This window comes from Pongo abelii, chromosome 10 (assembly GCF_028885655.2).
Source record: "Pongo abelii isolate AG06213 chromosome 10, NHGRI_mPonAbe1-v2.0_pri, whole genome shotgun sequence".
Lineage (NCBI taxonomy): Eukaryota > Metazoa > Chordata > Mammalia > Primates > Hominidae > Pongo > Pongo abelii.
Genome location: NC_071995.2, coordinates 54,920,613 through 54,937,174, shown reverse-complemented (window position 1 = coordinate 54,937,174; position 16,562 = coordinate 54,920,613). Strand labels below are relative to the sequence as shown.

The 16,562-nt window shown below is 50.5% G+C and overlaps 3 protein-coding genes across 3 annotated transcripts in view; 2 read left to right on the top strand and 1 right to left on the bottom strand.

Moving 5' to 3' along the window:
- Positions 1-1,788: 1,788 nt before the first annotated feature.
- Positions 1,789-9,498, top strand: ZBTB39 (zinc finger and BTB domain containing 39). The gene is made up of 2 exons (XM_024257339.3): positions 1,789-1,930; positions 3,374-9,498. The coding sequence occupies exon 2, from the start codon at positions 3,418-3,420 to the stop codon at positions 5,554-5,556; it is 2,139 nt and encodes a 712-aa protein (XP_024113107.1). The 5' UTR covers positions 1,789-1,930; positions 3,374-3,417; the 3' UTR covers positions 5,557-9,498.
- Positions 8,925-15,911, bottom strand: GPR182 (G protein-coupled receptor 182). The gene is made up of 2 exons (XM_054528122.2): positions 11,863-15,911; positions 8,925-11,478 (listed from the first exon to the last, which is right to left on the bottom strand). Exon 1 carries the CDS (start codon positions 13,117-13,119, stop codon positions 11,905-11,907), a length of 1,215 nt encoding a protein of 404 aa, XP_054384097.1. The 5' UTR covers positions 13,120-15,911; the 3' UTR covers positions 8,925-11,478; positions 11,863-11,904.
- Positions 12,205-16,562, top strand: part of RDH16 (retinol dehydrogenase 16) — a 48,091-nt gene continuing 43,733 nt past the window's right edge. The window contains exon 1 of the mRNA XM_002823411.5: positions 12,205-13,060. The gene's annotated coding sequence lies outside the window, so the exon portion shown is untranslated. The remainder of the gene's footprint in view (positions 13,061-16,562) is intronic.

The following is a 16,562-nucleotide window of genomic DNA, read 5'->3' as shown; positions in this document are numbered from 1 at the left end:
TTAGGCTTATAGGCTGAGATGAGACAATTGCTTTGCAAGTAGGAACGTTAAGTGCAGAAAGATTGCTCTCTAGTGGGACTGACAAAAATTGCAGTACTGGGGACTCCAGAAAAAAATGAAGACAAATGTTAAGTTAGATTCCTGTGTTTGTACTTGAAGAATGTGTGAAGGGATCCTGACCCTCCCTTTCCTGTTGTAAAATGGTTGATGCCTAAAGAGATCTGGTCCACAAGACCTTGACTAAATTCCTGGCCCTTTCTTCTCCATTTAACTTTGTATATGTTTGTTGTTGTGACTATATGGTGATTTACTTTAAAAAGACTTCAGTATAAGTGGTATATACTTTCACCTGCGTCTTTTGGATGATTTGTTTTCATGTGAAGTTTATTGGGGTCAACCCTCCAGAGATGGCTGGGGCAGTTGGTTAGAAAGACTGTACAGGCCCAGGCCCTTGCAAGCCCAGCAGCCCTCTGTCTCCAGAGTCATGCTGGAGATCTGGACCTGCTGGCTGTGTGATTTTCCACTTTAGGGAGACTCAGTCACCTTGCACAACTGTGAGAGCTGGGCCTGCCATTGAAACATTGTGTCAACCTCTAAGTGACCCTTTCACTAGATGGTAAAGTGAGATGCCTCATCCCCAAACTATAAGAACAGTCGTATGGCTGTTTTTGTATCTCCTGGCTAACAAATGTTACATGTTTGGCAGCATTTGGTATAGTGCTTGCTTTCAGTATAGTCTACCACCAGTTAATGAGGTTGTGGAAAGGAGGACACACAATCTCCGAAATTCATCAAGAGAACGGACAATTGCTGAATGGCCAAACTGGCTTAGATCTTTTGGCAATATTCAGTGTGTCCCTTCCTTTCCGTTTATCCATCAAGGAATTACTGAATCCTACCATGTGCCTGTCCTGGGAGTTTGTCCTTGGCTGCAAGCTATTTTCAGGCAGTGACTGGGATGGGATGGGAGACAGGATGAAACTGAAGGGTCTTGGAGCCTAAGAGCTTCCTCTGTACTGAGGGTGACATGACCAAGACTTCTAATGTCTTTGGTGGTGGTGGGTGGGGCAGGCAGTGTAGGTGGTTTTGGTTTGATGACAATTCTTGGGCAGGAGCATTTGAAAAGATGATTTGGGAGAAGGGTGGGGAGGAAGAGTGATCGAGTTCTACACAGAGTTGGGGAGGGCAGGCTTCAGGAAACAGGCCTGGGGTGCCAAAGTACAGTGAGATCCGGTGACTTTCTTCATTTGGCCACCTAGGTGGAAGGAGGGACAGCAGTGGATTATCAGAAGGGTCCAGTAGCAGCGGTCTAGCCCTCAAGTACTCCTTCATTCATTCAAGCAAGCTTAATGTATTAAGCACTTATTGTGCCAGGAAGTGTGGTAAGAGTCAGTGTGGACATGCGGCCGTGTGCAAAGCCACAGATCCCTGCCTTCAGGAAGCCCACAACAGTGATCAAACAATCTTACATTTTGTAAAATGCCCATAGTAGATGTTCTGAGGAGAAGCTTTTGGAACTGTGAGCGTAGAACAGGGGAGGTGAAGAGAGTTTGGATAGGGCTTTTCACTCTTCAGGCACCAAGTCCCGCACACAGTGGGCGCTTAGAAAAAGCCAGGCCTGGGGACTTGGAAGCCCCTGCACCCCTCGCGCGGGTCCTGGCCCCGGCCCCGCCGTGGGGGGGCGCTGCCTCCTCCCGGGCGGCGGGGGGCGCTGCGGCCGGGCGGCGGGGGGCGCTGCCTCCTCCGGGACGGCGGGGGGCGCTGCGGGCCGGGCGGCGGGGGCGGCCCGGGCCGGCGCGGCGAGCCGCGCGGCGGATGGAGAGTCTGGCCGCGGCCGGCGGCGCCGCCTCCTCGTCGGGCCGGGCACGGCGGGCCGGGGCCTTTGTGTGAAGCGGCGGCGGCGATGGTGCTCGGGGCCCCGCAGAGCCGGGTAAGCGCGGCCAGGCCGAGGGCTGCCCCTGGCCGAAGCCCGACCCCCGGCCCGGCATTTATCTCGCTCTTGCTGGGGTCCTTCTTGCCCGCTCCCTTCGGCCGGACCCATCCTCCCCGCCCGCGCGCCGACCCCGGCCGGCCCCGCCGCTCCTCCCTTGGGCCCTTATTCGGCCCGGTGCCCCCAACGGGCTCACCCGGGTGAGCCCTGCGCTGTTTGTGGAGGGACCGAGGCGCTTGTTGCCTCCAGAGGGAGCGCCCCAGCCGATGCAGCCCCCTTCCCTCCCAGATGCGACTCTCCGGAGGGGAGACCGCGGCACCCGGGGATTGTTGGGGTGTCCTCAGAAGTTCCCAGCTTCCCCCTTTCCCACCCTCCACTCTGGCTGCCCAGTGCTCCGACCCGCCGATCGTTCAGGGGTGGCCACCAGGGCCCGGGAGATGCTTGGCCGGTACCCCACAATACTTAGACGCTTCCTGGGCCCCAGAAAAAGTTGGGAGTTGTTAGAATCTGGAGAGATGGAGAAAGGGGCTGTGTTGGGCAGAGTTGTGAGACTGAACAGGGATGCAAGTAGCTCTTCTTCCTTAGTCGTGCAGGAGTCAGAAAGGGCAGGAAGTGGTAGTGAACAAGCCTCTAGGAGTCTTACCTGTATAATTAGAAGTCTTTCTTGCGGCATCAAGTAAATCTGTTAGTGCAGGGCCAACAAAATATAAACCCCGAAAAGGGTGGCGAAAAAGAATACAACATATTAAAGTAATATTAAATACTACCACAGTTGTGTTCTACTTTGCTTTACTGTGCATTCTGAGTGTTTTAACTTCACATAATACAGGGACTGTGATGAAGCAGTATCTGGAGGGGCTCTGGGTTATCGAAAGGCCAGAGAGCGGGTATGTAGTATAGGCAGAGAGAGATGGGGATTCAAGAACGTGAGATTTATTTGGAGATTATTGAGAGGTTGAAGACACAGCAGTGACAAAGCTAAAAAATGGAACTACCTTATCTGTTCCTCAGTAGCTAGTGGAGCTTTGATAGTTGTGTTCAAGCACGTGCGTGGTATTTGGCATGAGGGAAAAGAATATGCTCAATGAATTACGAAAGCTTGCATTTGGGAGGAAATTAATAGGAGAAAAATTTGATCCAGTGGCTCTGGTAATGAAGTATAAGTTTGTGTCCGAGGGAATGCCTCTGGTTCGTCTCTAGGCACCAGCTTAAGACCAAGCTATCAGATTGTCATCAGTCCTTTTGGTTTTTGTTATAACTCTTTGAGTATATACAGGGGGAGATGTCATTACCTTGTCATAATGGAGGAACTCTCCATGCCAGTTTACTCCTGATCCCCACCTGGGGCTTGGAAGCATTCAGAGTGGTGGTGTTTTCTCCTGCATAGCCCCTCTTTTGCACGGATGTGTTTGGCCATCCATCTTTTTCTCTTGCTGTCCACAGATTAACTGTGCTGATAAGGAGGTAATTTCATAGGAGCTGCTAAGATGGGCATGAGGATCAAACTGCAAAGCACCAACCACCCCAACAACCTGCTGAAGGAACTCAACAAGTGCCGGCTCTCAGAGACCATGTGCGACGTCACCATTGTGGTGGGAAGCCGCTCCTTCCCAGCCCACAAGGCTGTGCTGGCCTGTGCAGCTGGCTACTTCCAGAACCTCTTCCTGAATACTGGGCTTGATGCTGCCAGGACCTATGTGGTGGACTTCATCACCCCTGCCAACTTTGAGAAGGTTCTGAGCTTTGTCTACACTTCAGAACTCTTCACAGACCTGATCAATGTTGGGGTCATCTACGAGGTGGCTGAGCGTCTGGGTATGGAGGACCTCCTCCAGGCCTGTCACTCTACCTTTCCTGATCTGGAGAGCACTGCCAGGGCCAAGCCCCTGACCAGCACCAGTGAGAGCCACTCTGGTACCCTGAGTTGTCCTTCGGCAGAACCTGCCCATCCCCTTGGAGAACTCCGAGGTGGTGGGGACCACCTTGGTGCTGATAGAAACTATGTGTTGCCCAGTGATGCTGGAGGGAGCTATAAAGAGGAAGAGAAGAATGTTGCCGGTGACGCTAACCATAGCCTGCATCTGCCGCAACTGCCACCACCACCGCCAAAGACAGAAGACCATGATACCCCTGCTCCCTTCACGTCCATTCCTAGCATGATGACCCAGCCAGTCCTAGGCACTGTCAGCACGGGCATCCAGACCAGCACGAGCTCCTGCCAGCCATACAAAGTTCAAAGCAATGGAGACTTCAGTAAAAACAGCTTCCTCACCCCTGACAATGCAGTAGACATTACCACTGGGTCCAACTCCTGTCTGAGCAATAGTGAGCACTCCAAAGATCCCGGCTTTGGGCAGATGGATGAGCTCCAGCTCGAGGACCTGGGGGATGATGACTTGCAGTTTGAAGACCCTGCTGAGGATATAGGCACAGCTGAGGAGGTGATTGAGCTGAGTGATGACAGTGAAGATGAGCTGACTTTTGGAGAGAATGACAATCGGGAGAATAAGGCCATGCCCTGCCAGGTGTGCAAGAAAGTTCTAGAGCCCAACATTCAACTGATCCGGCAGCATGCTCGGGACCATGTGGACCTGCTGACGGGCAACTGCAAGGTCTGCGAGACCCACTTCCAGGACCGAAACTCCCGGGTAACTCATGTCCTGTCCCACATTGGTATTTTCCTTTTCTCCTGCGACATGTGTGAAACTAAGTTCTTTACCCAATGGCAGCTGACCCTTCACCGACGGGATGGAATATTTGAGAACAACATCATTGTCCACCCCAACGATCCCCTGCCAGGGAAGCTGGGTCTCTTTTCAGGGGCAGCCTCCCCAGAGCTGAAATGTGCTGCCTGTGGGAAAGTATTGGCCAAAGATTTCCATGTGGTCCGGGGCCACATCCTTGACCATCTAAACTTGAAGGGCCAGGCCTGCAGTGTCTGCGACCAGCGTCACCTTAACCTATGCAGCCTCATGTGGCACACGCTGTCCCATCTCGGCATTTCAGTCTTCTCCTGTTCTGTCTGTGCCAACAGCTTTGTGGACTGGCATCTTCTAGAGAAGCACATGGCTGTGCACCAAAGTCTGGAAGATGCCCTCTTCCACTGCCACTTGTGCAGCCAGAGCTTCAAGTCAGAGGCTGCCTATCGCTACCACGTCAGCCAGCACAAATGCAACAGTGGCCTTGATGCACGGCCTGGTTTTGGGCTGCAGCACCCAGCTCTCCAGAAGCGGAAGCTGCCAGCAGAGGAGTTTCTGAGTGAAGAGCTGGCGCTGCAGGGCCAACCTGGGAACAGCAAGTATAGCTGCAAGGTCTGTGGCAAAAGATTTGCCCACACAAGTGAATTCAACTACCACCGGCGGATCCACACGGGGGAGAAGCCATACCAATGTAAGGTGTGCCACAAGTTCTTTCGAGGCCGCTCGACTATCAAGTGCCACCTAAAGACACACTCGGGGGCTCTCATGTACCGCTGCACAGTCTGTGGGCACTACAGTTCCACCCTTAACCTCATGAGCAAGCATGTTGGTGTGCACAAAGGCAGCCTCCCCCCTGACTTTACCATCGAGCAGACCTTCATGTACATCATCCATTCCAAAGAGGCGGAAAAGAACCCGGACAGTTGACTGGGTCCCGGCAGAGCCACGGGGAGCTCCCAAGCAGCAGCCAGCACGCTGATATCTAAGAGCTGTTGGTCCCTCCCCAGCTGAAGTTATAATTTTGCCTTGGTAGGAATTCTGTTCTGTGTTGTGTTTAAAGAAGAAAAGAAGAAGAAATAGCACATAAGCTGTTACTGTTGTTGAGAAGCAACAGCCCTATCACATTTACCTCCATACCTGTTCTTGCCCATGAAGGGCTGTGTTTTTCATTCTTTTGAGGCTGGTTTTGGGATCTAGTCAAGCAGTTGGTGTCCACTAGACCCCCTTCCCCAGCCTCTCTAGTTTTAGTTTACTGATAGGTTTTATGCTGCTAAGAATCCAACCAACAGCCTCACTTAACAGAGGACGTAAAGGGAGGTTTTCACTGTGTGTGTTACCGCCAGGCCTCCAACTGGGATGACCAGCTATGAGAAAGATTTTGGGAATGTGGTCATTCAGAAAAGACAGGTCAGCAGGGCAGTACCCTCAGGTTCCAGCCCTCAGCAGGGACAAGATATCAGGGATGTTGGTGTCTGCTTATCTACAGCCCTAATCTGCTGATTGGACAGTGAAAATCTTTTGGCAGCTAGATCCATACTAGGGACAGAGCTTTCTATTTAGGTCAGAAAGCTTTGGGATGAATCCCTGCCAGCCAGAAGGGGTGTCCTGCAGTGCCATCAGAAGTGGCAGCCTGGATGGACAGGAGAGGTTTCTCTTTTCTCCTCATTTCCAAAGAAACAGGATTTTATGGAGTGATGGCCCGGGACGTCCGGCCTTCTGTGAGGCAGAGAGGATAGGGAACCACTTTGATATAGTCATCTGTTTTGGCCACTTCTGTTGGCTGTGAGTGTCTTGGTGGAGAGGTGGGGATGTCTCTGACAGCAGCAGCCTTGCCTTAATTTATATCTGGTCTCCCGTCCAGAAGTGTTTGGCCCGTGGTGTAGATGAGCTGACTCCTTGAAGTGGTGGAGTGGCAGACCGCGAGCCCTTCAGGATTAAAGGGACCTGAGTAACTGGTGGTGTGTAGCAGGGTGTGCGTTCTGACTGTCTGTCCTAGTCGGATAACCTGTTGTTTACTTTGTGCTAACAGTGCCGGAGCTTTGTCAGCTCACCTTTGACCTGCTGGAATTTATCCTGATCTGTCGTTGCCATCACCTCCAGGGGGCGCTATTGGATGGCAGCTGGTTCAGGCCCTCTGTGGGTGGCTGCAGAGTGTGCGGGCACATCCCACGCAGCTGGTTAGCTCCACTCTTATTTGGTTTTCCAAGGGGCTTTGCCCAAAGAAGGCTTGAGGGATAGCGCCCTCGATCTTGTGTACTTGCGAGGTGCCACCTCAGTAGCTCATACTACCTCACCCTGCTCAGGTGAGCTCTGGGAGTCCCTGGCCTCAGCCCTGACACTGCCCCTGGTGGGATTCAGCAACACCCTGGGCTGTTTCACAAGCAAGTGGTTTTCATTAACTCACAAAGCCTTTTTGGACGTTAATATTTATTTATTTTTGTTTTTGTATACACATTACCCAGCATCTCTTTTGTATAAGAGACTTTAGGAAAATGAGTTTCTCCCCAGCAAGTAGCCATATTCCAGAGAACAGCCTTGACCAGAGATTTGGAGAACCAGGGGTATAACTAAGGGAAGATGTGTCAAGCCCTTAAGCAAATTCTTTTCTTCTTCTCCAGATTGTCTCTAGCATAATAAGCCCAGGGAACACTTTAGGCCATGGGTGTATGTTCTAGAAAGTTCGGGACAGTTAAATTCCAGGCCTTTCATCCCCCTTCCATCCTGTGATGGAGTAGATTGGGGACAGGGTTGAGGGGAACAAGTGACATGAATGACCTATTTGCACAGTTTGGAAGCCTCCTGTCTTTATTTATATTGAGATGTCAGACAAACCAAAGCTTCATCCTTGTTGGCCCTGCTGCTTCTCCCCAGCCCTGAACTGATAAAGCCTCAGAGTTGGAGTGCATGGCTCTCTGGTGGGGTGACCATTAGATGAAGGGACTTGTACAGTGGCCAGTTTAAAGGTCCATCTTTGACCATCTAAACCCACCTTGTTCAGTGTCCCCTCAGGACATCCTCATCAGGAAAGCAGTGTTGAGACTCTTCATTGCTGACTGGCTTCTCCCTTTCTTACTCACACTGACCATTAGAATATAAGAAGGAAATGTGTAACAGACTACAGTCAAGTGTCTGCTACATTTTCAAGCACGAGCAATCCCTCCCAGACTGTTGGTGAGGACTGATTTTTGAAACGCTGGCGTGAGAGAGGTGGTAATTACAGGAACCAGCCAAGTGGCTGAGAGCAGATAAATGTGCTGGAGAAACCTTTTTCCTTAACAGAGGGCATCATGGATGCTGCGTGGTCTGTGTACTTAACCTGAAACTGTGAAGTTTTCCCTTTTTGCCAGTAAACCAAAAAGCAGATCCTTGAAACACGAAACAGAAAACTGCATCCCCGATCCCCCTGGGGCTGATCAGATTGATCAGGGTGGCCCAGTTGGTCCCAGTCAGATATGTCATAGGATCAGTAGCTCATGAGATTTGTTGACCAAACCCGCTCCCCGTTGGTGACCCCTGTATTCACACCTGAACTTCCTGTTTCGCCCCACCCCACCAAAGTCATGTCTGCTTCCTCTGCCTCTAGCTCACCCTCTTCTGAATGGTTTTGCTTGAAACACTATATTGTTGCAGAGGGCACCCAGGGATACCTGGTAGAAGGTATTCATTTTATTTTGCATTTTTAATTGTTTTGACTTTCTGTTCATTTGATTTTGTTGCTCCCTCTCTCCTGGAGCCTAGTTTAGTACTTTCTCCTGTGTTACTCTGAAGTTCTGTTTAAGCCTTGAACATCCTCATCTCCCGTTTTCTTGGTATGTACTCAGGACCAGCTACATCATTTGTGGAGCCCTCTTATTCACAAATTATTAAGAATTTCAAGGTGGTGGTCATAGAGCGTTAAACCAAATATGAGGCCATTCCCAACTTATTTTCTGAGGGGAAAATGGTAATACTTGTGTGGCACCCGGGGTTAAACAGCAGAGGCTCCATGTGGCCAGAGGCAGAGATTAGTATCCTGGCACTCCAGTGACCCACTGGTGACTCACTGATGCCACAGCACCCGCTAGGAAGCTCTGCTAAACCTTAGTATTTGGTCCTAAATTTTATGACTCCATGGAGTTCCCATAGTCCATGGCTAGTTAGGAAGAAAGGAGGTGGGATAAGGGTCAGGCCCACGTGACCCCTAAGAATCAGGGGATGGGTAAAAGTTTTTTTTTATATTCTACTTTTCTGATCTGTGAGTACCTGTTTGTCTCCAGGCCAAACCTTTGGGCTTAAATATCTTTTTCCTAGACAGGTTTTTGCTAATGTTGAATTTTCTTCCTCCTCTGGCCTCCTTCTGTGCCCCTTTCCCCAAGCCCCAGACTGCTTAACTTCCAAAGCAAATTCTAGATGGACACTGTATTTATTGGTATGGGAGTGGTCTCTATGGGGTGGTCTGTGCCCATCTGGGACTCTTTTTCCCTAAATCTTGCACCAAATGAGTCAGGAGGCAGGGTGCACAGCATTAGTTTCAATGTGGTTATGCATCATAAGCTTAACATCAGAATGAAAATGAAACTCGATTTTGATGTTTCTTTAAAACCCTTCCCCTGTCCAATCCACTCGCCGCCCCCACCTTGAATAGCTAAAGTCTCTTATGAAACAGAGAAGAGTTGTTGACGTCTAACTCCCTCCATTAAATTAATAAGTACTGACCTCCTAATATTTAAGTGTTTACTATCTATTGCTGTAAAGTTTTGTATATTTTGTAAACTTTTTTCCCCAAATAGTAGATGTCTAAAATCATTGTACATCTGATTCTTTTATATTCCATTGTTCAGCACAAAGTGTGGTTTTTATTTAGAATAAAAAAAGAAATTTGAAATGAGAGTTCTCTTCCTACCTACTATGAATATGTTCATACCTGGAGTTCAGAATATCTGGGCTCATCACCCTTTCAGCAGCACATTTCTGCCCAGCAGATGCCAGAATTCTTTCAGGTAGCACATTTTCCTTTCCTGTAGCTAGAATTCCCCAGGATTAACTTGTTGACCTGTTTTTAGTGGGAAATTAAGTCAAAGACTCAGCCTTTTCAGGGGGTATCCCTGAGAGGATCCTCCGTCAGCCCAGAGAGAGTGGTGGGTCCCTGCCCGTGTCTAGTTGGACTGACGTTACTGAGTGAGAGATTTGGCTACAATTTGTCTTGCCAATGCCATTTGATTTGTTGGGACATGGTGTGTCTTTGAGTGGAGTGAGGCGGATTGAAACAGGGAGGAGGCAAAAGTTTGGCATAGTTTAATGAGGTTGATACATGGGTGTTTCCACAGAGGAGACAGACCTCAAGAAGTTAGGGAGTGATGTCCATTTGGCCCCAGAGCACATGGCCCAGGCGGGACTCCCATCAGTGCTCAGTAGATGCTGAGCATAATAGCTGGTTCCCACTCTTCCCCTCCATGGATGGGAGGCCTTAGGGAGGTATTCATACTGCCAGGGTGATAACTAATCTTGGGAGCGTGGCCTCTAAGGTGATCTGGAATGTGACAGAAATGTAAAGTTTGGTTTCCTTCAGGAAACTCCTGTAGCCCAAGTCAGAGGAGACAGTGATATGGACATCAGATCTTGGCTTGCTTTTTTATGTTGGGACAAGAGAGGAAAGTCTTTTTCAATGTGAATTCTGCATTGGTAGGCTAAGCCCTTACTGTGACCCAAGCCACAACCCAGACTCCTGGTTCAAAAAGCCTTCAGCTCTGTGCTACTGAGAAGCTGTCTGCAGCTTAAGACCCTTTCAGGTTTGGGCTCAGTGAGCAGGGAGATGCAGGTTTCCTTCCATGCTCCTGACAAACCTGGGTGCATATGCAATTGGAGCATGCGGTCAGTGCAGCCACAGAACAGTTCTGATTTCTCAAAGCCGAACAGGTGGTCTCCAGGTCAGTGAGTAGTTACTCCAAGTTAAACATTCCAGACACATGGAGCACTTAAGCAGGACAGAGGAGATGGTGAAGAGGCTATCAGTGATTCCATCCAGTCCCCTCACTACGGGCAGGATTAAGAGGCAAAGGACGTGGAATTGGAAGGAGGAAACTAGATCCTGTTCTTAGGGCTTTACTTCAGAGTTCTTCATGGACAGGGTCCTAGTCTCCCAAACATAAGTGATCCTTTTCCAGAAGGTCTACTTGTTAACAGAGTACTTTTTTGTTTCATCTGTAGAACAAGTGTTAAGGAACCTAAGTTGTGGGACAGGAAAATTATGAAAAGATATGGCCAGGGAGAACTGACTTATAACAGTGTCAGAGCTCTGCCCTGTGATGGAATTGAGAAGTTTCCACTGTGGCCTTCCCCATCTGGTGCCGGGGACAGAGGGTGAAGGACAGAGCATCTGTCAGCACCTGCTGCTGGCTGTCCCAAGGGCTGCTCCTGGAATGACATCCCTTAATACTTTCCTATGATCTGGAGAGAAAGAGATGGGGGTGGGTTGGGCTTTCTGGTAGCTCTGTGTCTCCCTAGAAGTCTGGAAGTTTCCTAGATCCGAAGCTGGGAAGAGGTCAGCTATGAGGAGCTGACTCTGGGACAGCTCCTCTTGCTTGTGGGGAGGGAGCAGGATGGACGACGGGGAGAGGAGGGTGTCAGCAAGGAAATGGAGCTGTGTTTCCTGGATGGCCACGGGTGGAGATACCATCCTGCTGACCCAGCTGCAGGGTGCAGGTCTCAGACCTTGGCTTCGCCCCCACCCCTGCCATCCCCATCCCCCTTCACTTATCATGGCTGTGCATAGGATGCACAGCTAGGGAACGTCCTGCTGGGGCCGCCTGGTTCCTTGGCCTCTGGCCTCTTGTCCGCATAACCTGCATAGTGAGCTGGAAGATCAACAAGCTCACAAACACAAAAGGAGTTTTGTGAGGTTCCTGCACAGTTCACTGTTTCCAGTCAGAGTGATTTATGAAATGAATGTGTCTAGTTTCCTCTGCTGAGCACCTCTTTAGCCTCAGCTCCCTTCCCAATCCCAGCTGGAAGTGCAGATTTTTAAAAGATCCAGAGTCCATGGCTATCTCTTCCATTTATTTCACCTTTTTTTCTGCATGGCTCCTTAGACACAAGGACCGAGACAAATAGTACAACACTGAGGGCCTGCTCTCTATCCCTCCCGATCCTGTCTCTCTCTCCACACCTCAGTATTTTAAGATAGATTCAAAATTGACCACGAGTGCTTTGACCCTCCCCTCTACATCCCCCCAAATCTCCCACCTATACTCTCACCTGTGCCTTTTCCTTCACTGTTGGAGGAGCCTGGCCTCTACCTCAGCTGGGTGTAAGAGGCTGAGTGGGAGAGATGGAGGAAGTATTTGGAAGCAAATGGGGTGCCTGAAAGCTCAGGCTTGGCTGAGGGTGGGGGGCTGCTGCAGCGGGCTGGCTGTCCCCCTTGGTGATGATGATGGAATGCTGGGTGGAACAGGAGGAAGAGGAGGCGCGTGTGCCCACCTTGGTCTGGTCCTTAGGAAGGTAATGGACTACAGCGTTCAGGAGCCGGCCCCGGAAGTGTGGGCTGAGAAAGTTGTAAAGGATGGGGTTGATGACACAGTGCAGCATGGAGAAGCAGTCGATGACATCATAGAAGAAGTAGAGCAGGTGGACCAGGTGGCAGTGGAGGGAGATGTGGGTCCCATGCAGTGTGAGCAGCAGCAGGGTCACATGATAGGGCAGCCAGCACATGACAAAGACGGCCACGTAGGCACACATCAGCAGGCAGTGGCGCCGGCTCTTGGGTTGTCCTGGCTGCCGCAGCCGGCAGGCTGTCAGCACATTGAAGACTGCGATGAGAGGGAAGGGCAGCAGGAAGCCCAGGATGGTGGTGGACAGGGCCACCGCCAGGGCCCAGGTGCTGTACGTTTCAAAAGGTGCCATGAAGAGGCACATGGGCTCAGGGCCCTCCACCAGCTGGATGTGGACCACCTCAGGCAGTGGGATGATGGCTGAGAGGACCCAGATGCCTGCACACATGGCCCGCCGCACTCGGTGCTGGTAACGCTGCCAGGAGTGGGAGGCGCTGGTGAGGGTGACATAGCGGTCGACACTGAGGCACACCAGGAAGAAGATGCTGCTGTACATGTTGACAAAGTAGAAGTAGTGAGTGAAGCGGCAGGAGAAGCTGCCCCAGAGCCAGGTGTAGTCCAGCGTGACCTCCAGCATCCACACGGGCAGAGACAGGACAATGCCCAGGTCCGCGATGGCCATGTTGAGGATGTAGAGGTTCAGCAGCCCCACCCGGCCTGAGCTGCGCCAGTTGACGCATATCACCAGGAGGTTCTCCACCAGCCCAACCACAAACATGGCCAGGTAGAGGGCAAAGAGGACTACGCGCTTGGTGCTCTGGCTGAGCTCCACATGGCACTCAGACAAAGTGTGGTTGAAGAGGTCAAGCAGCTCGTTCCAGTTGTGGATCTCTCCAAGGTCACTGGTAGGCACTGCGGTGACCCCCTCAGAGGGGCCGGGCCCCCAGCTGGGTTTCACTGACATTGGGACCAGCACACGCCTATTGGGATGAAAGGAGGGTTGGAAGGGAAAGCAGACCTCGAGAGCCTTGTGTCCTCAAGGTAGAGGCCAGAGGGAGTCCCGGCTTTGGGGAAAGATTCTGGGGCTGACAAGGCAAGAAAGGGAAGTTTAGCTTTCAAACTGAATAAATAATACACAACTCACTTGCTAGCTCTGACCCAAGGGCAGAGATACTTTCTTAAGGGGTTTCAGCTGGAAGAGGCCAGGACTGTTGGTGTCCACCAACATTTCTTCCCACCCCCAGCCAGTTCCCCCTCAACAACTCCCTCAATCCCCCCACACCTGCCATTTGTAGGTGGTCTCCAACCTCCACCTCTCTCCTGGCACTTGGCACTTCATTCCTCAGCCCTTTTGTACAGATCTTCATTGCTCTTTTTCTGTCTTGTTATTTGGACCGTGAGTGTGGAACACACACACACGCGCACACCACACACATCTGATTCATCCCTAGGAAAACCTGTGGATCACGCAGGATAGCCAGTTGTCTCCAAGCCCTGATTCCCATCTTCCCTGGGAGAAGGTGACACTCACCTGAATTTCCCTTGGGAGCCCCTCGGTCCTGGAGGGAGGGCCGGCAGGTCCAGGCTATGGGGAGCTGTGAGGAGGCTGGGGTGCCCTTGGCTGTGGGGCTGGCTTCCCTGCTGGCTTCACGGCCGCCCTTCTCATCCGGGAAGTAGCTGTCACTGCTGAGGCTCTTTGGGGAGGGCTGGGGTTTTTCCTGCATTCCCCCAATCCGGTTACAGGGGACGTCCCAGCAAAAGACCCGGTGTGCCAGTGGCGGGGAGGTCATACTGCCAGCATTAAAATCCCAACTCCTCCCTCACCCGCTGAATGAATTTACCTCTTTCCTTAGCCTCAGTGCTCTCCTCTGCAAAGTGGGGTTTATTATCTACTAAAAGGGATGCTTTGAGAATTAAAGGAGCTGTTGAGGGAGGGAGAGTGCTTAGCTCAGGTGGGGCCTGTGGCAAATGCTTTACATATATATGTATTTTCCTCTCCCTAAGTCAGCTTGGAATCCATCTCTCCCCTGTCTTGATTCCTACTAGAGTGAAATTGGATATGGGGGTATAGGGGAGGGCCAAAATAAATCTGAAAATCAGTTGGGCTTTTACTAACTCTGGCCCACCCCTGCCATTCTCCCCAGCCCCTCACAGGGCTGTGAGCTCCCTGCCTTCATCTTGTGATTGGAGGTGAGAATCTGGGAAAGAAAAGATTGAATGGCCAGGCATGGTGGCTCACGCCTGTAATTCCAGCATTTTGGGAGGCTGAGGCAGGAGAATCGCTTGAGCCCAGGAGGCGGAGGTTGCAGTGAGCTGAGATCAGGTCACTGCACTCCAGCCTGGGTGACAGAGTTAATAAAAAAAATAAAAATAAGATTGAATGCGGGGTGTCAAGGGGGCTTTGTCAAAGCTTCAGGGAGATTCCTGAGTAGGGAGGGAGAGAGAATGGCGCCCTCCGCCTGTGGCTCTATACTTCTCTGCGTGAAGGGTGTGGTGGGTGGCTGGCAGGGGATGAGCAGGGGATGGGGTGTGGGGGAGGGAGAGCAGACTTCTCTCTCCCGCCAAGCTAGAGGGTAAGGGACTCTGAGCCACGTGTTATGGGTAAACATTTTGTGTCAGCAGAGCGTCCTGCCCCTCAGAGCGCTTTCACCTCACTTCATCTCGTTTGATTCTGGAGATACCCCTGTGGGGAGGATGGATTTCTTCGCCCTCTTTGAGGCCCAGAGAGGTTGTGTGTTACACAAGCCACACTTGGCAGATGGCAGAGCAGCCTAGGCCTGAGCCAAAGGTGTGTCGGCTGGAGGGGATTGAGTATATATTAAGTCGAGGTGAAATTCCCATAGCATAAAATTAACCATTTTAAAATGTGTGATTTAATGGCATTTAGACATGCACATTGTGCAACCACCACCTCTGTCTAAGTGCTAAACATCTTCATTACCCGCAAAGAAAACCCCGTAACCATTAAGCGGTCAATCCTATTCCCCCCGCCCCCACCCTTCTGCTTCCTGTCCCTATGGATTTACCTATTCTGGATACTTAATAGAAAGGGAACCATATCATATGTGACCTTCCGTGTCTGTGTTTTTTTTTTTTTTCCACTTAGCATGTTTTCAAGGTTCATTCACTTTGGAACATGCATCCGTACTTCATTTCCTTTCAAGGCTGAGTAATATTCATACACACACACACACACACACACACACACACACACACACACACACCACATTTTCTTTATCCACTCAAAGAGAACGTTTTTTAAAAGTTTGCTCATTGATTCTTTTATTATGGTAAAATATAAGTAAGATTTACCACGTTAACCATTTTTAGGTGTACAATTCAGTGGCACTAAGTGCATTTACACTTCTGTGCAACCATCAGCGCCATTTATCTCCATGGGAGGGGATATTTTTAATTTTGTAGTTTTGTAGTTTTCTTAAACCTTCCACTTACATATCAGATCACTCCAAGATCACAAAATCTATCATGGCCGGTGCAGTGGCTCACACCAGTAATCCCAGCATTTTGGGAGGCTGAAGTGGGAAGATTGCTTGAGCCCAGGAGTTTGAGACCAGCCTGGGCAACAAGATGAGACCCCCATCTCTATAAAAAATAAAATAATTAGCCAGTTGTGGTGGTACAGTCTGTATTTGGGAGGCTGAGGTGGGAGGATCACTTGAGACTAGGAATTCAAGGCTGCAGTGAGCCATGATCACCCTGCTGCACTGAAGCCTGGGCGAGAGAGCTAGATCCCATCTCCTTAAAAAAAAAAAAAAAAAAAATCATGGGCTAGGCTAGGTGGCTCATGCTTGTAATCTTGGCACTTTGGGAGGCTGAGACAGGTGTATCACCTGAGGTCAGGAATTCAAGACCAGCCTGGCCAACGTGGTGAAACCTTGTCTCTACTAAAAATGCAAAAATTCCAGGTGTGGTGGTGCATGCCTGTAATCCCAGCTACACAGTAGGCTGAGGCGGGAGAATCTCTTGAACCCAGGAGGTGGAGGTTGCAGTGAGCTGAGATCGTGCCACTGCACTCCAGCCTGGGCCATGGAGCGAGACTCTGTCTCAAATAAAACAAAACAAAACAAAAACAAAAAACCATCATGATGAACCACGACAGTGTGAAATGTGGTTTACTTTGATTTTTCAGTTAGTTTTGCTCTTATTCTCTCTCTTTAGGATCTTAGTTTCTATCCCATTGATATTTTTCTTCAGTAAGGAGACTTCTGAGAATTTCCCCTTCCCACTACATGCTTTTGACCCATGCAAATGAAGGCTGTCCTAGACCAAACACCCTCCAAGGAAGGCCCTGGTCTGGTCTTTGTCCTCTCCAGATGGCCACATCTGTGACCACTTCCGTTCCTCACAAGACTGCCCTTTAGTGGCTCCTATTTCCTGGGTCTCTGA